This window comes from Enhydra lutris, unplaced genomic scaffold (genome assembly GCF_002288905.1).
Source record: "Enhydra lutris kenyoni isolate GAN:26980312 unplaced genomic scaffold, ASM228890v2 scaffoldscaffold4, whole genome shotgun sequence".
NCBI lineage: Eukaryota > Metazoa > Chordata > Mammalia > Carnivora > Mustelidae > Enhydra > Enhydra lutris.
Window position 1 is genome coordinate 55,725,081 of NW_019154088.1, and position 24,493 is coordinate 55,749,573.

The 24,493-nt window shown below is 40.6% G+C and overlaps 1 protein-coding gene across 2 annotated transcripts in view; it reads right to left on the reverse strand.

Moving 5' to 3' along the window:
* Positions 1-6,873: 6,873 nt before the first annotated feature.
* LOC111161144 (reticulon 1) overlaps positions 6,874-24,493 on the reverse strand; it is a 217,303-nt gene continuing 199,683 nt past the window's right edge. For both annotated transcript variants that reach the window (XM_022524666.1, XM_022524676.1), the window contains 6 exons: positions 16,632-16,839; positions 14,001-14,139; positions 12,108-12,177; positions 11,519-11,565; positions 11,375-11,433; positions 6,874-7,671 (listed from right to left, as the gene is read on the reverse strand). In XM_022524666.1, coding sequence (XP_022380374.1) covers positions 7,629-7,671; positions 11,375-11,433; positions 11,519-11,565; positions 12,108-12,177; positions 14,001-14,139; positions 16,632-16,839 — 566 coding nt within the window. In that variant the 3' untranslated portion in view covers positions 6,874-7,628. The remainder of the gene's footprint in view (positions 7,672-11,374; positions 11,434-11,518; positions 11,566-12,107; positions 12,178-14,000; positions 14,140-16,631; positions 16,840-24,493) is intronic.

Below are 24,493 nucleotides of genomic sequence, written 5' to 3' on the forward strand. Positions count from 1 at the left end.
TTTTGTTGCCTGAGCTTTCGGTGTCATATCCAAAAACTCCTTGCCAAGGCCAATGTCAAGGAGCTTTCCCCCTATGTTTTCTTTTATGAGTTTTATGGTTTCAGGTCAAATATTTAAGTCTTTAGTCCATTTTTAATTGATTTTTGTATATGGTGTAAGATAAGTGTCCGATTTCATTGTTTTCCACGTAGATATCGTTTTCCCAGTACCGTTTATTAAAGAAACTCTCCTTTCCTCACCGGGTATTCTTGGTGCCCTTGTCGATAATTAGTTAACCATCTGCTTGGGTTTACTTCTGCACTCTCTGTTCTGTTCCATTGGTCTGTGTGTCTGTTTTTATGCCAGTACTATCCTATTTGGATTACCTTAGCTTTGTAATATGATTTGAAATCAGGAAGTATAATTCCTTCAACTCTTCTTTCTCAAGATTGCTTTTGCTAATCAGGGTCTTTCACGGTTCCATATGAATTTTAGAATTGTTTTTTCTATTTCTGTGAAAAATGCCATTGGAACTTTCAGGATTGCAATGAATTTGTATATCATTTTGGACACTTAAAAATATTAATTCTTCCAATCCATGAACATAGAATATCTTTCTATTTGTGTCTTCTTCAGTTTCTTTCATCAATGTCTTATACTTTTCAGTGTATAGATCTATTACCTCCTTGCTTAAATTTATTCCTAGGTATTTTATTCCCATTATGCTATCTTAAGTGGGATTTTTTTCTTGATTTCTTTTTCGGATAGATGAATATTGGTGCAAAGAAATGTAACTGATTTTTGTACATTGGTTTTGTATCCTGCAACTTCACTGTTTTAACAGTTTTTTGTATGTGTGTATAATCTTTGGAATTTTCTACATGTAGGATCATGTCATTTGCAAATAGAGATAATTTTACTTCTTCCTTTTTGATTTGGATGTCTTTCATATCTTTTTCTTGTCTGATTGCTCTTGCTAGTACTTCCAGTATTGTGTGGAGTAGAAGTGATTAGAAAGAGATTTCTTTCCTTGTATCATATCTTAGAGGAAAATCTTTCAGTTTTCCCCATTGATCATGTTAGCTGTAAGCTTTTCATAAGTGATCTTTATTAGTTAAAAAAATTCCTATTATACCTATTTTTTGAACATATTTATCATGAATAGATGTTGATCTTTACCAAATACTTTTTCTGACTCTGAGAGGATTATGACTTTTTTACATTTCATTTTGTTAATGTGGTACATCACAGTGATTGATTTGTGTATGTTAAATCAACTTGTTTCTTAGGAATAAAGCCCACTTGGCCATGCAATATGATCTTTAAAAAAAAAAAAGATTTATTTATTTATTTGAGAAGGAGGAAGGGGCAGAGAGAGAGAGAGAGAGAGAGAGAGAGAGAATCTTAAGCAGATTCTGTGCTCAGCGTGGAGCCCAATGCAGGACTTGATCTCACAACCCTGAGACCATGATCTGAGCTGAAACCAAGAGTCAGCTTATAAATCTGAGACACTCAGGCAGGCCAAAATACAATCTTTTTGATGCTATTTTTAAATTCAGTTTGGTAGTATTTCAAATTGAGAATTTTTGCATCTATGTTTATCAGAGACATTGTCCTATAGTTTTCTTGTAGTGTCTGTCTGGCTGTGGTATCAGCATAATGCTGGCCTCATAAAATGAATATGGAAGTAGTCTCATTTCTTGGAATAATTTAAGAACTGGTATTTATTCTTTGAATGTTTGGTAGAATTCACTGTGAGCCATATGGTCCTGGGCTTTTCTCTGTGAGGAGGTTTTGACTACTACTTCAGTCTCCTTATTTGTTACTGGTCTGTCCAGGCTTTTTATTTCTTCTTGACTCAGCATTGGTAGGTTGTATATTTCTAGAAATTTATCCATTTCTTCCAGGTTATCCCATTTGTTTGCATATAATCTTTAATAACAGTCCTTCATGGTCCTGGGGCACCTGAGTGGCTCAGTTGGTTAAGCAATTCTTGATTTTGGCTCAGGTCATGATCTCAGGGGACTGGGATTGAGCCCCAGGTTGGACTCCATGCTCAGTGGGGAATCTGCTTGAGGACTGTCTCTCCCTCTTCCTTTGCCCATCCCCCTGCTCACGCTCTTTCTCTCAAATAAATAAATCTTAAAAAATAGTCCTTTGTGATCCTTTTTATTTCTGGAGCATCTGTTATAATGTATGTTCTTTCATTTCTGGTTTTTATTTGAGTTTTCTTTTTTTCTTAGTCTAGATAAAAGTTTGTCAATTTTGTGTATTTTTTTCAAATAAAAATGCTTAGTTTTGTTTTTTTCCTATTGTTTTCTGCTTTCCATTTTATTTATTTCTGCCTTGATCTTTACTGTTTCCTTTTCTCTGCTAATTTTGGGTTTAGTTTAATTCTTTTTTTCTAGTTCTTAAAGGTATAAAGTTAGGTCGTTTATTTGCGATCTTTCTTCTTTTTTAATGTAGACATCTATCTCTATAACCTTCCCTTAATACTGCTTTTATTGCATCTCATAAATTTTGATAATTTGTGTTTTTGTTTTCATTTGTCTCAAATATCTTTTAAATTTCCTTTTGGTTTCCTCTTTGACCCAGTGATTGTTCAAGAGTATATTATTTAGTTTCTACATATTTGTGAATTTTCCCGTTTTCTTGTTTTTAGTGATTTCTAGTTTCATTCCACTGTGGTCAGAATTGATACATGGTATAACATTTATCTTCTTAAATTTGTTAAGACTCATTTTGTCAGCTAACATGTAATCTCTCATGGAGAATGTCCTGTGTGCACTTGAGAAGACTGTGTATTTTTCTGCTGTTGGGTGAAAAGCTCTGAGTATGTCTCTTAGGTCTATTTGGTCTATACTGTTGTTAAAATACCTTGTTTCAAAATTTTGATCTGTCTGGATGTTCTGTCCAGAACATTGCTGAACGTGGGGTGTTGAAGTCTCCTACTATTATAGTTTGCTGTCCATTTCTACTTTCAGATCTGTCAATATTTGTCTTATATATTTGGGTATTTTGATGTTGGATGCATATATTTTATAATTGTTATATGTCCCTGATGAATTGACCCTTTCATCATTGTATCATGACCTTCTGTGTCTCTAAATACAAATTTTGACTTAAAATCTACTTTATCAACGAGTTTCATACTTTAGCTTCTTATGTTGCTGTGTGGTATCTTTTAATTTCTACTTGAAAAACCCTGGTTAACATCCTGGAAGGGCTCATTCCAGCAAAAAATTCCTTGTGAAGAAATCATGTGGCCCAGGATACAAAAGAATTCATTTCAATGTATTCGTCAAAGAAAAAGTGGCCAGCCAAACTAATTCTGTAATATTCAATGTACTGAACTAAAGAAAAATCAAAGAGAAAAAAAAATCACTTTTAGGAGCTTGAAAATGGTGCCAATATAAAACAGTAGAGAGGCAGGTTGGAGTCTGAAGCCTGGATCAGCAGAGCACTAAGCCAGCTACTACACTGGCTAACAACAAGATACCAATGGTGGCTCTTTTGTGTCCCCTGCCTGCTTCTCTATACTCTGACGAGAACGCTAAAGTTTGAGTGTTGGGAGCTGCTCTATTCAAGGACAGGGCGGTGACTGCTGGAACCCTGTAGTAGTGAAGGAGGCCCAGTACTCAGCCAAACTCAAGTACCTTTGAGTAAGGGAGGAGCCATTCCATTTCTTCTCAGCAGTAATTCCCTAGTGGGGAACAACTGGAGAAACAGGCCTGGGATCTGCATAGGAGGAAAAGTCTACACAATGGCATAAAGGCGGGTGGATGTGAGGGCTGTGGCAGTGTTATGGGTTGAATTGTGTCCTGCCAAAAAGATAAGCTGAAATCCCAAGCCCTGGTGTATCAGAATATGGCCTTATTTGGAAATAGGGTCTTTTACAGAGACCATCAAATTAAAGTGAGGTCATGAGGGTGGACCCTGATCCAATATGGCTGCTATCCTTCTAAAAAGAGGAAATTTGGATACAGAGGGAAGGCCACGTGAAGACACACAGGGAGGAGTTGGCCATGGGCCTGGAGTGAGCCATCTACTAGCCAGGGAGCATCACACATTGCTGGAAAACCCCAGAAGCTAGAAGAGGTAAGAAGGCATTCTCCTCCTACAGCCATCAGAGAGAACATGGTCCTAACAACACCTTCGTTTCAGACTTCTGGGCTCTAGAACTGGGAGAGAGTAAATTTCTGTTGTGTTAATCCATCCAGTTTTTGGCATTTTGCTAGGGCAACTCCAGGAAACTAACCTATGTGGGCAAAGAGCTGAGGATGTTCTACTTCTTTTATTCCTGAATGATCCATAAAGTGTACCACAGTTTGTGAGTCTACCTAGCCCTCTGGTGGGCTGGCTCATCCATAGGTTGTACAAATTTTGTACTGTTCACAGCTTTCAGGATAACCTCACTCACTCTGGGTCCCTGGGAGACTCTGTTCTTGGTCCTCTCCTTACCTGTTCATCGGGTCCTCACATGGTATCCATCACCTTGAATATCATCTTGACTGATATTCTGTGCCTCACGTTCCATCTGGTAAAATTCTATGCCCACACCTGTCATTTTGTAAAGGCAGGAGTCTCCTCAGGAAACATTCTCCACCACTGCCAGTGAATGGAATTCCTCCGTAGATCCTCCTAAAGAGGAATTCTGGGCCAATAGGAGGGAAGAAAATGGTGCAAATGCAGATATGGAGGAAGGTTAATTCTCACAATGAAGCCACTTACAGGAAGCATGATTGTGAAGGTTGGAGACTAGAAAGCACACATGGATAAAGGGTCCTCTTCTGTATCTAGTAGCCATAAAAAATGACAGGGACCATGTCCAGCTAATTATCTTCCTTTCCCACACCAGGTCCTCTGGGCTTTCTTTCCTGAAAAATTGTTCTGCATTCTCCTGAACAGCTAGTCTTAGGCAGAACTGGGGCTAGGGCAAGGGGAGCGAGCTGTCTGGGTGTGAAAATTGAGCCACCAACACAGGGTCAGCTTTGGTCTTGAAAGCCTATACCTGGTCAGTCACCAATTCCGGGCCCATCTCCCTCCACATTATCTCCTAGCAGTTCCTCTGGGCATAGTGGGTCTTGGCATGTTGGGCTAAGAGAAAGGATGAAGGACAGGAGAATGTTTACCTTATATTCTCCCTACAGCTTCTCTGCCAGAGGCCTACTCCTATGTCATCTATTTGGTGTTAGTCATGCTACAATCTTCTTCTACTCTCCAGTACCCTGCATCCTCAGTGTGTTTACGTGACTCTCTGAGATCTAAAAAACAAGCTCAAACCCCTTAGCATTCAAGTCTCTTCACAGTTGTCTCAACCCAGCTTTTCAGACTCACCTGGCAGTACAGCCTCACCCCAAGCACCTCACACCCCAGTCCAGCTTGTCACACACCGTTCCCTGCATATGCCATGCACTTCCGAGCCTCAGCATCTCAGGTCATGTTCTGTGTCCATACTGGGATGAACCATCTTCTCCCTCCGGAAAAAGCCATACGAGGACCCAGCTGCAAATTTTACCTCCTCTGAGAATCCTTCTCTGCTGCTCTAATCTTGGAAGACAGTTCTTATTTTAAGCTGCCTTTTCTTTAGTTCACATTTCTACATAGCTGCCCTCACCTCCCCCCATCTTGGCTGTTGGCACAGTGTCCCGTTGCTCTTGTGGTCGTCACACCACTTTTCATGGAAGGGGAACTCCACGGGTGTTTATTGAGCCCAAGGTGAAACTTGGGTCAAAGGGTCAAAGGCAGCTTTCTGTAAGTTATGGTTCCTTTTTCCTCCTGCTACTTTTATTCCTCCCACTACTACTATTTTCATCTACTTCAATTTCATCCTCTTTGACTTTTGACCCTAACAGTGAAATGAAATATGCAATTTGGTTTTTATGAAAAGCAGCAAGCAATCCTTATACGATTTGTCTTGGTGATGGCAGAAGTGTCATCTCTTTTATTCCCAGTCCTGTTCTCAGTGCTTGGCACACAGACGGTGTTCAAGAAATAATTACCAAAAGAATAACTTCACAGCAAATAAACTGTTGCATATTATTATAAGAAGTTTACAGCAGCAATGTCCACAATAGCCAAACTACGGAAAGAGCCCAGATGTCCATCAACAGCTGAATGGATAAAGAAGATGTGATATATGTATATCACGTCACACACACACACACACCCTCACACACACACTCTGGAATATTATGCACCATCAAAAAAGCAAAATCTTGCCATTTGCAATGACATGGATAGAACTAGAGGGTATTATGCTCAGTGAAATAAGTCAATCAGAGAAAGACAATTATCATATGATCTCACTGACATGCGGAATTTAAGAAACAAGGCAGAGGATCACAGAGGAAACAAGGCAGAGAAGAGAGGGTGACAAACTATAAGAGACTCTTAATCTTAGGAAACAAACTGAGGGTTGCTAGAGAGGTGAGGGATAGGGAGATGGGGTGGCTGGGTGATGGACACGGGGGAGGGTATGTCTTGTGGTGAGTGCTGGGTGTTGCATAAGACTGATGAATCACAGACCTGTGCTCCTGAAACAAAAGTACATTATATGTTAATTAAAAACATAAAAAATAGATAAAATATTAAAAATTATAAAAGAAATTTATGAAGGATTTATATCACTTTCCAGTTTTTAAAATATGACTCAAAATATCTTCATCAACCCCGCAGAGTACAACATGAAGCATGCTTTCCAGTTTTATTACTTTTTGGTGGCTTCGTCAATTCCCCAAAGGAGCATATGCCAAGTTGGGATTGGATCCTATGGTTCTGGAGCAAGGAACAAAGTGAGCTCTTGCTCTCAGGTTTCCCAACCTGTCCTCGGAAGACTCTGTCTCTTAGAAATTTTGCATTTTCTGGTCATACCACAAGAAGAGAGGGAGAAGGTTTTACATTTAGTAACATTTATTTATGCATTCAGTATCAAGTACATAAGTGCAAATATCCAGAGTCCATATTAGGTCCATTAGGAACTACAGAGAAAGTAATACAAATTGTAATAAAGTTAACATGCTGGTACTTTTTACCATACATGTAAATCAGCCTGTCAGTCCCACACAACAAAAGTACTGCATGTTTTTGGGGGGAGGGGCTGTTGTTCATTTATTTAATTATTTTAAGTTATACAAAACTGATTACCAGAAGTACGGCCAACTGTTTTTATTTTTATGTTGTGTGCTGGAAAAACACTAAAACATCAGTCTACAATTCTATATATTGTTATTAAAGATGAATCCAACCAGCAACCCAAGACATGTAAGCGGTTTCCACTACTGCATCAGTGCACTCGGCGGGAAAGGCCTAGCCACAGGGGACATTAGAAGCTACAGAAGCATTGCAGAGAGGAGGAGGAGAACACCGAAGAAGAAAAAATAAATTGGGCTCTCACCATCATGCACTTTTTTTTTAGCAACACAAAATTAAAACCACATCTAATACACTTTCTCTATACTTTAGTGCTTGACACAAGTGACTCAAATATCCTAAGAGTACAGGAACAGCCTGAAAACAGCTGTTGAGAGTTTGTCTCTAAGATGATGGTATTGGGGGGAGAAACAATCAATTTGCAGTAACATGTAAGAACAGAGCTGTTACCACTCCACACATTCTGGTTTGTGTCCAGTCCCCGGTGGGATATTGATTTACTCAGCATGCCTTTTAGCGCCTGGGATTTTAGCCTGAATCCTGAAAAAAGACAATATAAAAAAAAATGGTAAGGCACAAGTGTCATTAATGAAATCATTCTGTGACTTCACTGGGTGCTGTTGCTTTAACTAGCTGACCGAATAGCTTAATATTCCAAAAGATACGATAGCAAAGTAGGAGTATTTAAGAATGCATTTCTATGCAGCAATAGAGACACATTTCTGTGCATTGAACTGAGACCCAGAAATGACTGGGCCAGGCTCCATCCATCTACTCTTCATAGAGAAGGTAGTGGCACTAAGGTCTTCCTGACCCGGTCTAGGACTGTCCTCCACACTCCTCTTCAACCGATCTCTAGTCAGTAATAGGCTGATGATGAGAATGATGATGATGATGTCTAATATTTACTGAGTGTGTCTTATGCCCAAGTCAGAATACTTTACAGACAGTATCTCATTTAATCACCAACAACCTTAACAAGTATTAACATTCCCAGTGTGCAGATAAGGAAACAGGTTCACAGAGTCAAATAACATCTATAACAAACTCAGAAAGCTGAAAATGCCAGAAATGGACTCTAGCTAGCCTGACTCCAAAGGTCACGTTCTTAAGTGTTTCACCAAAATGATGTGAGTTCCTGTGCTGGGAATTAGTCTAATACGGAGTCAGAATCTCAAAGCCAAAGAAGCCTTAGAGGTAAAATACCACCAAGAAATTTCCTTCAAAATATAGTGTCAGGCAAAACCGGTTCTCTCTCTCTCTCTCTCTCTCTTTTTACGATTTTATTTACTTGACACAGAGAGAGAGAGATGACAAGTAAGCAGACAGAGAGAGAGGGAGAAGCAGGCTCCCTGCTGAGCAGAGAGCCCCATGCAGGGCTCAATTCCAGGACCCTGAGATCATGACCATAGCCAAAGGCAGAGGATTAACCCACTGAGCCACCCAGGCACCCCAAAACAGGTTCCCTTGAAGAACTTCTGTTCCCTCCTTTCTGATAACAAGACCTATCTGTGTAACTCACTTATATTCTCTTTTTGCTCTAGCTACCAAGCTCAGAGCCAAATCTGAATAAAGCCCAATTACAGAAACCATGTTAGTCCTCATGGGTAATGCTTTCTTTCTTTTCCTTTCCACAGCCCTGATTGCCAATTTTAATCTAACAATCGATTATACATGTATGTTCATACACTGTATGTTGTCTTCTCTCCTTTCTCTTCATTTTAACGGGCCTAGACCCTTATCACTTTCTGTGAATTACAATCGCCTCCAAGCCAATCTGATTGCCATGTCTCCACTCTCTGGTTCAACTCCCCTCCCATTAGATTGTCATTGTGATCTGTGCAAAGCATAGCTCTGATTACATCACCCTGACGTTAAAAACAGCAGGGGCTGGCCATTTCCCATTGGGGCAGAGTCACTCCGTAGAGCATCCCACACTTGACCTCAGCCTCTTTTCTAGACTCTTTCCAGTTGATCTTTCTACTCATGTAAGCTTTAGACACAATGCTTGACTGACTGTTTCCTACGTGACCTACATTTTCATGCTTCTGCCTCTGCTTTTATATTGTTTCTTCTTCCTGCAATGTCTTTCCCCTCATCACCCACCTGGTGAATGTTCACTCATCCCTCAGGGCTGCTACAGACAGAATGTTTGTGTCCTCCTGTCCCAAATTCATATGTTGAAACTTAACCTCTAACATGTTAGTATGAGGAGGTGAGGCCTTTCCGAGGTGTCAGGTCATGAGGGTGGAGCCTTCATGAATAGGATTAATGTCCAGTAAAAGAGACCTGAGCTTCCTTCCACTTCTACCATGTGAGGACACAGTGAGAAGTCTGTAAGTTGGAAGAAGGCCCTGGCCAGAGCCTGACTGTGTGGGCACTCTGATCTTGGACGACCAGCCTCCAGAACTGTGAAAAATAAACTGGTGTTGTTTATAAGACACCCCGTCTGTGGTACTGTGTTATAGCGGCCCGAGTTAAGACAAAGGCCTTCATTTTAGTGAGGATTTAGCGTCATTTCCATTATCCCTCCAGGTAGGAACAGTTATTTCCTTATCTCCCTGACCTTCACATTTTATACAACCCCAGTGCAGTTCTTACATTGTCTTATCCTTATTTTTTTTATAGTTTGTCTACACCAAGAGGCTGAGAGCTGTACTAGGGTGGGGATCATCTCATTCATCTTTATACCCTCTGTGCCTGTTAACATGCATTACCTGGGAGGGACATCACAGGTATGGCTCTTTTTGGGACCAACAAGCCAATCAATGAAATAAAAATTAATAGATATGATTTTCTCAAGATCCCCAAACTAAGGATCGGACAACTTAGGACTAGAATTTCTGTCTTCTAGTTTCTAGGCTATTCTGGTGTTTTGCTGTGCTCCTGTAATGGTGTTGCTATAGTTCCCCAAAACACAGCTCTAATTGCCAAAAAGTCACCTGGGGAGTTCATTAAAGTATAGATTCCAGGCCCCCAATCCTAGAAATTCTAATTCAATAGGTCTGTTTTAAGAGTCTGGGAACTGGGGTCTTAACCAGTTTCCCCAGGTTCCAGCCCCGCCAACTTTCATGCTATAACATGCTGCCATTTCTTAAAACAAAAATAATGAATACTTTAGCTTCAATTTGTTGATTTTCATCAGGTCTTAGTTGCATTTGGGTCCAAGGTGATAATTCCAGGCATTTTGAAATGTGCTGTAGATCTGATCTAGATCCAAGTTCACCATGAATTTAAGAGGAGGAATATGAACTTTGTGTACTTTAGGAGAGAACCATAACTGATCATATGCAAATCGAATAGCAGAAGAGCTTTAAAGTGGTTTATTTTTGTTTTGTTTCATACATCTTTGGCTGTCTAAAATACTTCCCTCTAATTCTGATCACCTAGGTCCAGCGTGATTCTAAGATTGTGAGATTGTGAGAGGAAGTGTGTGTCAACAAAATCTAGCCCCTTCATGGCATCTATTTCCAGTGGGAGCCTAGGTCAACTTTTGATGAAAACGAAATTGTTAATGAAATGACAACATAAAAACTATCATTTTAGAAGGATATATATATACAAACACTAATTTAAAAGTTATGGAAAACTAAGATTAATGCCTATGTTAGCCGTGGCTACTTACAACTAGAATTTTTATCTCCTGATATATAAAGTGACCATAAAGTGGAGTCTACTCAAGACTCAGGTTTAAAAAGCGATGGTGTTAATTAAGTAAGCCAATAAACATATGCATTTGTAGAGTCTAAACGACGTAATGGCAAATATAACAGCTGTTATAGATTTTTTAAATTTGTCACATTTTCTAAACCATTGAAATGGTTTATAAAATCAATAGTATTTATTGTTGAAAATGTTTGTTAACTTGATTGTTTTTATTTCAATTAAACTGTTAGAAATTAATTTTAGTTTTTGAATCAGGCTTCCTTCTTTCCTCCAAAGGAAAGTTATTCTTAGACATGAGCCAGTCTCCAGATAGAGTTGAACTTCATTCACTCATTAAAACTCATTCATCATGATACCTGGACTAAACCACTGAAAGCTTTATTTAATTGAGAATTTTAAAACGTATACTTATTTTCTGAAGTAATATGATTGGAAAAGATATTAATTACATGACTCAAATAAATGAATGATGATGTCAACTTAGTATTTTATTATCCTTTTATGACCCCTCTCTAATCCCCACAAACTCCAGCCTAAGGCAGTCTCTCCTTTTTAGGAATCGTACTATGTAACTTACTTTGCCACAACAGCATTTATGTGAGTCCTCACAAGTCCCAGATATTGGTCGATCTGTGCCTGCAAAGAGGAAGAAATAATGAGCACACCCAAAGGTCACAAGGTCAAAATTTAAGGTGAATATTTGACATCACGTAGGACTTACCTGGTGCTTAACATACACTACAGGTAGAGTGAACATTGAAACCACAGCTGGGATGAAAAACAAATACAGTATTAAAATTCTGACAGCAATGAGGATAAGCTTTCAGATACATTTTTATATAATATATATTATATATAATATATATAATTATATAATGATGTCATCTTATAACATTATTTTATAGTAGCTAGCATTTTAGCTAAAGATGGCAGGGCAGTCCATAAGGAAAATAAGAGGATGCTGAGCATTTGATAGGTATTAAGCCATTATTCCTGGAATGAGGATGGACTGTACACTCTGACGATGAAAATGAATTTCAGTCTATAACTGACTATTGCAAACAGATATTGATTGGAAACCAAACAAAACTGCTATGCTTAAAGAGAAAAAAACACTTCAGACTAAGGAATTCATTATTAATGTGTAATATATATTATATTCTCTAAAGGAACTATGACAGGGAAAATGCCGTATACTATGTGGCACTGGTTCCTAGGAATCTATGACAACAATATCCCAGCTAAGAGCCTAGGAAGCTCTATGCTCACGGAGCGTGTGAAGGAGACATAACAGGCTTGTCTGTCCTTACCCATGAGCAGCAGGGTCAGCCCGTTGAAGAGAGCGCCAACGTAAGTCAGGAGCCACATCAGGACTGCAAACTGAAGAACGGTATGATTATCAGAGCTTCTAAAACCATTTGTGACAGATGGAGTCTTATCTCATTGACTTCTTTGAGATTAAAATTGGGGGAAAAGGGGTGCCTGGGTGGCTCAGTGGGTTAAGCCTCTGCCTTCGGCTCAGGTCATGATCTCAGGGTCCTGGGACCGACCCCCACATCGGGCTCTCTGCTCAGCGGGGAGCCTGCTTCCCCCTCTCTCTCTGCCTGCCTCTCTGCCTACTTGTGATCTCTATCTGTCAAATAAATAAATAAAATCTAAAAAAAAAAATTGGGGGAAAATACACCATAATTTCAATGGGAAATGTAAGCGTTTAGAGACTTTGGATCTCTTTGTTAGAAGATTTGTAGGACTCGGGGCGCCTGGGTGGCTCAGAGTGTTAAAGCCTCTGCCTTCGGCTCAGGTCATGATTCCAGGGTCCTGGGATCGAGCCCCACATCGGGCTCTTTCCTTGGTGGGGAGCCTGCTTCCTCCTCTCTCTCTCTCTGCCTGCCTCTCTGCCTACTTGTGATCTCTCTCTGTCCAATAAATAAATAAAAAATCTTAAAAAAAAAATAAATAAATAAAAAGAAGATTTGTAGGACTCATGAAATAATAAGGCAGGGGTCAGCAAACTGCAGCCCTTGGCCTGTTTTAAATGTGCCCAAGAGTTAAGAATGAATTTTACATTTTTAAATGGTTGAATAAAATCAACACAAGAACAACATTGTATGATATGTAAAAATGAAATGAAATGTAATATTCAGAGTTCATAAATAAAGTTTTATTGGCATACAGCCACAGTCGTTCATTTATGCATTGTATTTGGCTGCTTTCCTGCTCTGATGGCAAAGCTAAGTAGCTGGGAACATAGATTTCGGCATGCAAAGCCTGAAGTATTTACCATACAGCCCTTTACAAATAAGGATTGCTGACCCCTGCTCTAGCCCATTATTTTTACATGACACATACAGAAAGATCACTTGAAAAGCCCTAGGGTAGATAATTACAATCTCCCTGGCATTTCTCTCTAGTCCTTACTTGGAAAGATGTTATTCCAGGAAAGCGTCTTGAGGGCCCAGGCCATGTTGCTCATTTTTCCTTCTTCCCTTCCTCCAATAGTTGCTGGGCAGCCCCCTGCCACAAGACCCCCTGCCCAGAGTGTACAAAGCATTCTGGAAGCATGGGGAACCCATAATAACATTGCTCATGCCCAGCTGTATCATGACTCACTGACTTCAGGTTTCTCTATACATTGCAGGGTGGGAAAAGTAGTGTGTTCAAAGAATCCTGATAAGTTCATGAGAGTGCCAGGACTAACACCTGGGTGGCTGAGGTCCACTGTTTCTGAAGCTTCGTCTCACAGCCCATGCTATGTAAGGACACTTGCCCCTCTCACCATTAGCTGAGCTCAGAGTTTCTTTCATGAAAAAAGAATAGACATTTTTCACATTCCCCACACTAGATTTTTTAAATTTAATTTTAGGAAATTGGCTGAGGAATTAGAAATGGTAAGGACAACCTGGTGTGTTGTAAAAAGTACAAAATTAGAAGCTGTGTGGCCCTCAGTTTGATCCCAGCTCTGCCAGTGACTCACTGGGCAACCTCGGGTAAGTGTTTTAGCCTCTCTGAGCCACAGTTTTGGTGTCTGTAAGATGAGGGGATTGGACTGGATGAGCTTCACGGGACCATACAGCTGGAGGTTTTCTCACTCTAGAATGCGATTAAGCACTTGCTTCTTATTTTCTAGTTTGTGGTGGTTTACAGTATACCTTTAGGGAAAACGAAACTCAAGACTATCAAGTGAACGGCATAAGCAACCGTACTTTCAGGGAATCCACCAGGTCCTGGACAAGGAAGAGCCTTCTCAGTTCTTTAAGCGTGTTGTTCACATAGAACTGCAGGCAGTCTGTGTACTTCTGGATCTGCTCCTGAGAAAGGGTGATCTCGAGTTCCAGGTAGGTCCTGTCAAGAAACCACCCCAAAGACAGCTCCATCAGAGGTAATCTCGGAACAGCTGAGTTTTCCTTCTCCCGCTCTGAGGACAGCGGGGTCACCTCTGGGGGCATAGGGCAGCTGCTGGGCTATAGGGCACCCCACACACCTACTGCCAGTGCCTGGGGGAACCTGGGAATCTTGGCCATGAGTGGTGGGCTGTCACTATTTCTGTGTCCCAGAGACTGCATGAAAGTGGGAGCTGATAATTCAGAACAATGGCTAGAGGCAGAGAAAAGCCAGCCCTAAATCAGCTCATTTGCTGAATTCTCCAGAATGCCTGGCCCACTAGGTAGTTGGGAAAGTCCTCATTTCTTCTTGGTCTCATGGAGAGGGATTATTTCTTTTAATAACTGAGATATCTGAAATCCTAGTTGCCAATTATTGTTCATTATTAAAATTTTAATATTTCATGTTTAAATTTTGGAAAATACTTCCAAGTTTTATGTAGAGAGCTCTGAAAACTCAAGTGACCTGGGCCATATTCAAAAGCTCACTGTCTCTACTAAGAGCAATATTTTCAGTGACTACATTTTTCAGTTTTTTCAAATGATGACATATGATTATGGGTAGATAAACTAGGCTTCTCAAATAGTCCATCTTCCTGTTTGGCCATGCTCCCCACAGAGGGTCCATCCTCCCTTCCTCCTTCCCGCTCTCTATTCTAAGACAGTACTACATCTTCTACCTAGAGGATATTTCTAGAGTTCTTACAGTGCTTACTTAACTCTGTGAATTGAGATGGAAAAAAAAAAGGAGCATTTGGCTTGAATTTTAGAGAGTTTACACTGAAATATTATGGCTTTCCTACTCCTTGGAAAAAAATAGAAAAATGTTTGTTTGTCTAGATAGTAAATTCTGACCCAAAATGTACTGAGTCAGATGTTTCTTTTACTGATAAAAACAACTCAACCAAAGGAAAGTTTTTTATTTTAAATTTGTCTCTTAAAGGAAGATAAAGTAGTTGAGCTAATTAAATGTGTCAGTCTTGGGGGCCAAGAATGTGAAAGAAACTAGCCTCCTCGGCTGGCTGAGGGTACAGGCTGGGGCAGAGCAGGACACTGAAGACGGGAACCCTGGTCACAGGCTGGAGCCACTAAATGAGGCACGACATAATCCTGGTATGAAGACACTCCCCTTCGCTTCTCTCACCTTCGGGCTGGGAACTTGGATAGCCAAGTTACAGCCCAGAAGACCCATTCACTCTGCATTAGAAGAAGGCCTAATACATCCCAAGGGCAAGGATGCTTGGACTATAACTGTTTAACACTGAGGCCAGGAACCAGAGGTTGGGAAGGGAGGCTGGACAGGCAGCTTTTTCCTTTTTGTCAGTAAGTCCGCGCAACACAGGCATCTTTTCCCCTTTTAAGAGCCTGATGCCCTAAGGCCTTCATTCAGCTGACTGGTGAGGGTGAGCCAGGAGGACTCAGAGGCATCTCTGAGTGAAGGACTGGCTCTGGCCAGAAGCCACCAGCAGCAGCTTCTACAGGGCTCATCTAGGACTCAGAGCTGTCCCTCCGTTACAGGAGTTGAGGCCACCTGTAGGGCCAGCGCCGGGGGAGAGGGGGGCTCTGACAATCAGTGCTGAAAAACCCGCCCTCACAAGCCAGAGTTGGGAGATAAATTGGGGTGGAGTTGGGTGCCACTGGTGGCTCTGCCCCGTTTCATTTGTCCTCTTAGTAGATTGCCTTAAAAAAAACTCTTCCTCACAACTGATGAATCACTAAACTCTACCTCTGAAACGAATAATACATTATATGTTAATTAATTGAATTTAAATAAAATTAAGAAAAGAGAACAAAACAAAAAATTCCTCCTCTTCAATGTTCATTCCAGTCAGATTTCCCCAGTCTAAAAATGCAGAGAAGGGTATACTATAAGACTATTCATGAAACTTGCACCCCCCAGAAAGTTGGCCCTTTGGTATTTAGATTCCAGAGACCACAGAAATAAAAATCCAAATACTCTAGTCCTGACTGTATGTGAGTTACTGGCTATATGACTTTGGGCAAGTCACTTTTCTTCTTAGAATCTGTTTCCCCACCTGTAAATAGAGATTACACGGCCCTGCCTTCTTCATAGTGTTGGGAGGATTCATTGTTGACCACTACTTAAATTATAAAATGCTGTACACATATAATGGATTATGACTACTATTAATAATAATTAAATATAAAATATTAATATTATATGTAAATTTATGTTACATACATATATTAATTCATTCATGGTGATGAAAATTTAAAAAATCAATACAGCAATAAATGTCACCATAGCAATAACTGAGTTGTTTTAGAAATTGACCTGAAATATCAGGTATTAAAAGTCAGGGCATTCAAGAGACTGAGAGGTCTGTCAGTTCCCAGTGACGCATCACCCAAATGCCCAGGAGCTGGCACCAAGTCCGGGGGCAGGAGTCCCATGAGAGGCTGGGCCAGGGCTGGTCCGGCTGGGACACTCACTTGAAAGGGTGGCCCTCGTCGGTTTTCTGCACAGCTTGTAAAACAGACTTGTAGATGCGGAAACTGATGGTGGCCGAGAGCGCGGCAAGGGCCAGGTAGGCCACGACGCTCACAACGCTGAACTGGGTCAGGGAGAAGAGCAGCAGCAGGAAGCTCCCAAATACGATCCCGGTCTGCTTGATGTCCCGCCAGTAGAGTAAGTCAATAGCTGTGGGGAGAGGAGACAAAAGCCACACACACACACGCACACACACACACACACACACTTAATGTGGGCCTTGCAGCTGGGTGGCTGCTCGGGGCTCACTTGGCAAAGCCGAGGACGTTGCATCTGCCCACCTGGCCTTCGGGTGCCTGAGCACAAGTGAGCAGACACAGGGCTTTGGCTGGGGCGCTCACTGTCATCGTATTGTGCTTTGGAGGCCTCTCTTCCATCCCTGAGGATGGTTCATAAATTCACAGAGAAGAAAAAAGCTGCTGAATCTCCAGCGACCCTACCTCTAGGGGTGTGTCTCGCTAGGCTACACCATCTGTGACTTTGAAACAAGACGGAAAGTGCGAGGACTTGGAATACCTGTTCTGTCCCTTTGGATGGCATCGATTACATGCATCCTACTGACAAATTTCATGCCTTGGTGGTGGCCTAGAGGTGTGTAGCTCAGTCATACCCACATCCCTGCTGCTAAGAAGGGGCAGCAATGATGAAAACAAAGGTTCTGGATAAGTGGTCCCTCCAGAAGCATGGCAGTGAGTCTGGAGACGCAGCCAAGGCCAAAGGTTTCTGAATAAAGATACGGCCTGCCTCAAATGCAAGCTGGTGTGGCCACTCTGGAAAACAGTATGGAGGTTCTTCAAAAAGTTGAAAATAGAGCTACCCTATGACCCAGCAATTGAACTATTGGGTATTTATCCCAAAGATACAAGTGTAGTGATCTGAAGGGGCACCTTCACCCCAATGCTTACAGCAGCAATGTCCACAATAGCCAAACTGTGGAAAGAGCCTAGATGTCCATCAATAGATGAATGGATAAAGAAGGTGTGGTGTGTATGTGTATATTCACAGACACACAAACACAATGGAATATTACACAGCCAACAAAAATTGAAATCTTGCCATTTGCAACGATGTGGATGGAAATAGAGGGTATTATGCTAAACAAAAAAAGTCCATCAGAGAAATACAATTTTCCTATGATCTCACTGATGTGAGGAATTTGAGAAACAAGACAGAAGATCATAGGGGAAGAGAGGGAAAAATGAAACATGATGAAACCAGAGAGGGAGACAAACCACAAGAGACTTCTAATCTCAGGAAACAAATTGAGGGTTGCTGGAGGGGAGGGGGGTGGGAGAGATGGGGTGTCTGGGTGATGGACATTGGGGAGGGTATGTGCTATAGTGAGTGCTGTGAATCATGTAGGACTGATGAATCACAGACCCGTACCCTTGAAACAAATAATATATGTTAATAAAAAATATATATATATAAAATACAAACATATTTAAAAAAAAAAAAGATACAGCCCCCCTCCAAAGCAAGCAACACTAAATAGTTAGTAGCTGTCTCACGAATCCTTGGAGCTGACATTTGGACTAAACCATTTTATATAGCATACTCTATTTGCTCACTTATTGTGACTTAAAAATCTGAAACACAGCTTTAAATTCTGCAGCACATATCTCATTTAGTTATTTCCCTCTTTCACTTAGACACAGAAAAATTAAGTTCAAAAGAACAAAGCCATGATGCTTCAGATACGATACATAATTTAAAGTATTTTCAATATTCTAGTCACCAGATTATGAAAAAGGCATAGAAGCCTTGTTAAAGAATGGTACACCAATTTATTTCCCAAGTAATCAAGTCACAAATTTTTTCTTACATTAAGATATAACTGACATATAACATGGTACAAGTTTAAGGTGTACGACACGTTGATTGGATATATTTATATATTGTAATATGATTGCCACCAGATCATTAAACTAATACCTCCACCAGAGCACATAATTACCGTTTCTTTTGTGGTAAGAACATTGAGGATCAAGTCTCTTAGCAACATCAAAGTTTATAATATAGTATTGTTGGCCATAAGCACTGTGCTGCACATGAGGTCTCCAGAACTGATTTGCCTTCTAGTTGCAAGTCTGTACCCTTTGAGCAACATCTCCCCAGTTCCCACACCCTCTAAGCCTGGTAACCACCATTCTCCTGTTTCTACGAGTTTGGCTATTTTAGATTCCACCTATAAACGAGATCATAAGCATATTTTTCTCTGTATTTTTTCTATTAGTATAATGGCTTCAAGGTCCATCTATGTTGTCACAACAAACAGTCTTTATAGAATGTTACATCAATAAGTTTTCAGAAAGAGAGGACACAAAATTCCCATCTTACAACCAAAAGAAAATGGCAGTTGCTTACACTGCCAGCTTCATGGGCAGGGCACTGGGACGCACATGGTTTACAGAATTGGATACCAGTCATTTGCTCAGATGAAAATGAAGGTGACCAGGTTGAGGAGAGCAGGGTACTGCTCCCATTATACACTAACTGACTGAAGGAACAGTATCGAAAAGGTCACATAGCCTGTGAAAACCCTTTCATGCTATAGGGGAATATAAGGGGAAACAAGAAGTGTGGCAGAGCAAAATATTACTCTCCAGGCTGGCTGGAGAGTAAATCAGGGACTGAAGGGGTGGGGTGGGGGCTCTTTTAAAACTGGCTAAGGATCCCTCAGCAATCTGAAGATGGAGAGAGAATTTACTGTTGAGCTGATCTGTCATCCATCCCCACCTACTTTTCATCTACCTGGTCCACCAATGACATGAATGCACAAGATTGCCATAGTCTGCCATTTTGTTGGGCAAAAATTTGTTCTTTTTCTCTTACAACACTTTTGCGTAGGAAGTAGAGGAGAGAATCATATGCATGTTTTGATGTGAAGCAAAGATTTTTTTCTCTTTTGAGTGGGGCTGGTTCTACTAGTAGTTTTCCAGGGGCAAAGGAAAAGCAAGGTTGCTCTAAAGCCTCTCTCTTCTCCCTTCCCCAATTACCAATTACATTGACCGACATTCTACTATTAGAAATTCAGTCCTTTAGGTTATCCTTTTTATTTTTGTATTTATCCTTTTTATTTTTATTTATTTATTTTTTTAGTTGCAAAGATCCCAGAAAGGGAAAATGTAATAAAGTTTAGCTTGTCATTAACAACAAAATACAAATGAGTTTTCCAAATGATTTTTGTTTTAGAAGAGTTTGAGAGCAGAGCACTAAGGTAATAATCCTTTTCAGGCAGAGAAGAGGGATCTTTTAAAAGACATAACACAAGAAAACCCTGGGCCTCTGAGGGTAGGTGATAGAAGGGTGAGGAGAAGGGGTCTCCACAGAAGCCTAGTGCTCCCTGTGGTTGAGTGGATTTGGAGCAACAAATTGAAGTAAGCCTAGGCCTATGTCCAGACCAGCAGGACTAAAGGCCCCTGGCGAACTGGAGCCTCCTAGCATTTCTTTTGTTTCAAGTAGGGGAGGGTGGTGTGGAGAATAAAAAGATGAAAACACCACCATTATCTGCAATGTTTCCTCTTCCCCATTTTGTTCAATTTATTCAGTATTTATTGGGCAAGAACTTTTTTTAAGGGCCAGGCTTTGGGCTAGGTGTCAGTAATATCAAACCAATGAATTGTGTAAAAAAAGAAACCCACTGCGCAAATAAGTTGTAATGTTTTGTGACACCCACAGATTTACATGGCAGACATGTTTAGAAACAAATACATTATAAGACAGCATGATTTGTGCTAAAGGGGGCACTCCTTAGTGGTAGAGAAAGCAGGCTTACTCACCTCTGAGATGACGTGAAGGGGGCACGGGAGACCCTACAGTTTTCAGGCAAAGAAAACATAAAATTTGCTACTATCACTTAAGTTGCTTAATGCTTGTTAAAAATGGTGTACCCTTCTAGAAAAGCCTTCTGAATCCCCGGATACCTGGTCAAACAGCTTGAGAATGGCAGGCGTCAAGCAGGGGCTTTATGAGAAGAAACTACGGACAGAGAGTGGACGGTCAGCTAAACAGTATTAGCTCGGCACAGTCATTACACAACAGGTGTTTTGATCAACATGTTAGGTTTGCTGGAGGCTTCTAATGAGGAGGTGAACAAAAGAGTAATCTTATGACATAAATGGGATGTTTATTCTGGGTACCTTGTGGCACGGTAATCTACATACATAGATTCTGAAATGTTCAAAGCACTTTTAGAAGTTACTGCATTTAAACTTCACAATCAACTCTACTGGATAGGTATATAACAGGTATAACAGATGAAGAAGATAAAAGTTAAGAAATCTGTCTTATGGGAGTTAATGGGAGAAGATCAAACCCTAAGTTTGCTGCTTCCTCCAAAACACAAATTGCCTCTCTCACATTATGTGGTTATAGGCTGAATGTTCCCCGAAGCATGCAAAATTAATTCGGCTAAACTGATTTATTTAAGTCTCCTTCCAGAGCTCTATATTTAAAGTGCAAGTTTGTAAGATACAATTATTGGTCATCTATTCATCTAGTGAAACCAATCATAAAATTTTGTGCCTGCTTTTTTTTTTTTTAAGATTTTATTTATTTATTTGACAGAGAGAGAGATCACAAGTAGGCAGAGAGAGAGCATAGGGAAGCAGGCTCCCTGCTGAGCAGAGAGCCCGACTCGGGGCTCTATCCCAGGACCCTGAGATCATGACCTGCGCTGAGGCAGAGGCTTAACCCACTGAGCCACCCAGGCGCCCCTCTGTGCCTGCTTTTAAGGAACTGAAGATCTAGCTGGGAGGACTGACATTCATTTTACAAGTGGTGAATTTGTGCCAATATATTTTGTGTTGTTGGAGGTGGCAAAAGTTGAGTTCAAGGAAGGGATAGTGCTGGAATTGATGAAAGAGGATGTGGGATGGCTTGTGAATGTAGCGAACGATTTGCTAAGGAGACGGAGTGGATAAAGGGAAATATTATGAAGGATTAATCAACAGGAATGGTGACTAATTAGCCACGGGAGAAAAGACGAAGAGCCAATTAAGGGTGAAGGCAACAATTCAAAGCTGGGTGACTGAGTGATTAGTGTCACTGACAAAAACAGGAAATCGGAGGGTGAGCTGGTTGGGGGTAAAGCGGATACTAGTTTTTAAACCTCCAGGTTCTAATGTGATGACATCAAAGCAGGGCATTTCGACAGTCTAGGGAGAGGTGAGATAGGGATTACAGGTGAGATGAGGCTGACAATTACAATGCTTCTGAAATTTTTTAAAGGTTAGAAATGATTTATTTTTTTAGGGTTTGTCATAGTAGCCCTGAGTTAAATGGCCTGTAATATCATAGTCCAATGATATTAAGATGAATATGTACAGTAGGAAATTGGAAGTACAAGACTGTAATTTAGGAAAGAGGGTTGAATAATTTACATTTGGGTATATTCTGAGTAGAAAGGGTGATTGAGGCCATGAGAGTGAAGGAAACTTCCAAGACAGGAGAGACTAAGAAATGCAACTGAGGATGAAACCATAGTTTAAGACTCAAAGAAGTGCAGCTTATCAAAAGAGTCCTGTCTGAGTGTTAGAATGGGGACCCCAACAGTGTAGTTGACAGCAGTCAAGAACAAGGAAGCCCCTCAGGACAAAGAGGCAGACTGCAGTGACGGATGCTGAAGACATAAAAAGGTAAATGATAACTCAGAAAGGACTCTGGATTTGGAGACTGGAAGGTCATTCATAACTCAGCAGAGAGTACTACCAGTAGTGAGGATGGAAGCCATCTTGTAAAGGGTTGGGTAAATGGTGGGAAGTTCAAAGTAATAAGAAAGATGGTGAATACACTGGTAGTTTGGGTGAGTACCAGCAAAAGCAAAACTTTAGGTTAAGCAAAGCCTGGGAATATTAATAGAAAGGAAGGAGTGAGCATTCTGGAAAGAGAGATTTGATTGAGCAAAGTCTCAAAGAAGGGGAGAGAGGATGGGATTAATCACAGCTCTTTCTTTTCAAAGGGAGAAGGATGAAAAGAATGGGTAAAGAGGAAGAGACACTTTGGGAACATATGGGTGTGGCTATAGATATGCGTTGAGGTGGAAAAGGAACAACATAATGTGGCTGAAAGTGGCTTGAGGTAGATTTACTCAAATCCTGGAAAGTGAGTTAGGAGGCTTTCCTGAGACTGAGGATGATAAGGGTACGGCTAGAAGAGATTAGGAAAGTGCAAACCTGCCTCATTCAGTACAGTAGTGATGAGCCACTTGTGGCTACTGAGTCTATAAGCTACCTATTGGATTTGTAGTAATTTATTTTGGTTGTTGAAAGGCTAATACTCTGGATATGTTGGAGTAATATATTATCACATTCATTTTACCTGTTTTTTATTTTGTTTGTTTGTTTGTTTTACTTTTTAATGAGAAGCTACTAGAAAACTTAACATTTCTAGTTAGTGGCTCACATTGTATTTCTATTGGATAGTGCTGATCTAGAAAAATACAGTGTGTCAAAAAAAGGAATCAATAATAAAACTGCCTGACCATAAAGAGGGTTTGGTTAAAGTTAGGGATCTCTGGTGGATCCAGGCAACAGGGTTGGAGGCTGGGTGTTCCCAGCAGTAGATGGCTGAGCTGAGTGAGCCAGGGCCGTGAACTTGCACAAGCAGCATGGTTGGAGGAGTCGAAGATCCAAGAGGACAGAATTGAAATGAACAACTCAGGCTCAGGCTGAGAATGACAGGCGGTCAAAACTGCTGGGAACTCACGGGCTGGAAGAGTGGCAATGGCTGCTTATGGTCAGAGTGACAGCAAATGGCCCGTGATGATTCAGTGGGAAGGGTAGGAAGTGAAGTGTGATCAGAGAAGAGACTTTGTGTTCCAGTCTGCTGTGCAAATGATGACTTTTCACATTTTAATTTTGCTTAGAGTGATGTAAACTTGTGTAGGAAGCTTTATAGTAGCTGATCCAGAAGAAATGGATATTTGAATAAAACTTCCTTAAAACCTAAGCAAAAAAATAAAAGTCACTCTGTAACTGTGACAAATTACCCCCAGGAGTCTTTGGGTACAACAAAGTATAGACAGCTTTCTCTTCCTTTAATAATCCTCCTAACGCAGAAGGGTCATATTAGAGGTTAAATACTCGAGTCACATTCACTAAGCACACTCACAAAGGCAGGTAAATTACTGTATTGCTTTGCCAAGTATAAAAACTAAAGTTATGTTGCTAAAAACCAAGGAGCAATGCATTGGTTTTGAAATGAGAGATGGGTGCATCCTCTCTATTGAGAAATGGACTGGGCTTGGTGATCTCATCATAGTCCCCAAACCACAAGTGGGAGCCCTTGCTACAGCCTGCCTGGGGCTCACCTGGAACTCATTCCGTCAAGGCTGAACTGGCATATCTGGCAGATTTGAAGAATCCTGATTTCAAATGCAGAAATCAGTGCTACCCTCATTTCCATAATCCAATCAAGGACAGTAAAAAGAAATAGAAGTGATCCAGGGTTTGAACAGAAATAAAATGCCCTGCCAAATTTCTAGAAAGAAAGCCCTTTGCTTTCTTTCAAAAATTTTTGGTTTAGGAAACCATTCTAAATGTATTCAATTATATGATCCAGTAGTGGCACAGTATTCAGAAAGTTTGTACGAACTTAAAGACAGTGGTGCAGCTACTCATATTTTATTAATAAGGCAAAATGTGGTATAAGTAGAGAACATGAATGACAATGAACTATGCGGGATGATCTTCATTACTGCACCATATTCTTAAGTGTATTTATTTATATTCCATTTTGATCCAGTAAAATGCTATGTGACAAGTGAATGCTACTTCATAAAAGGCCAAATGAGAAAATTCTG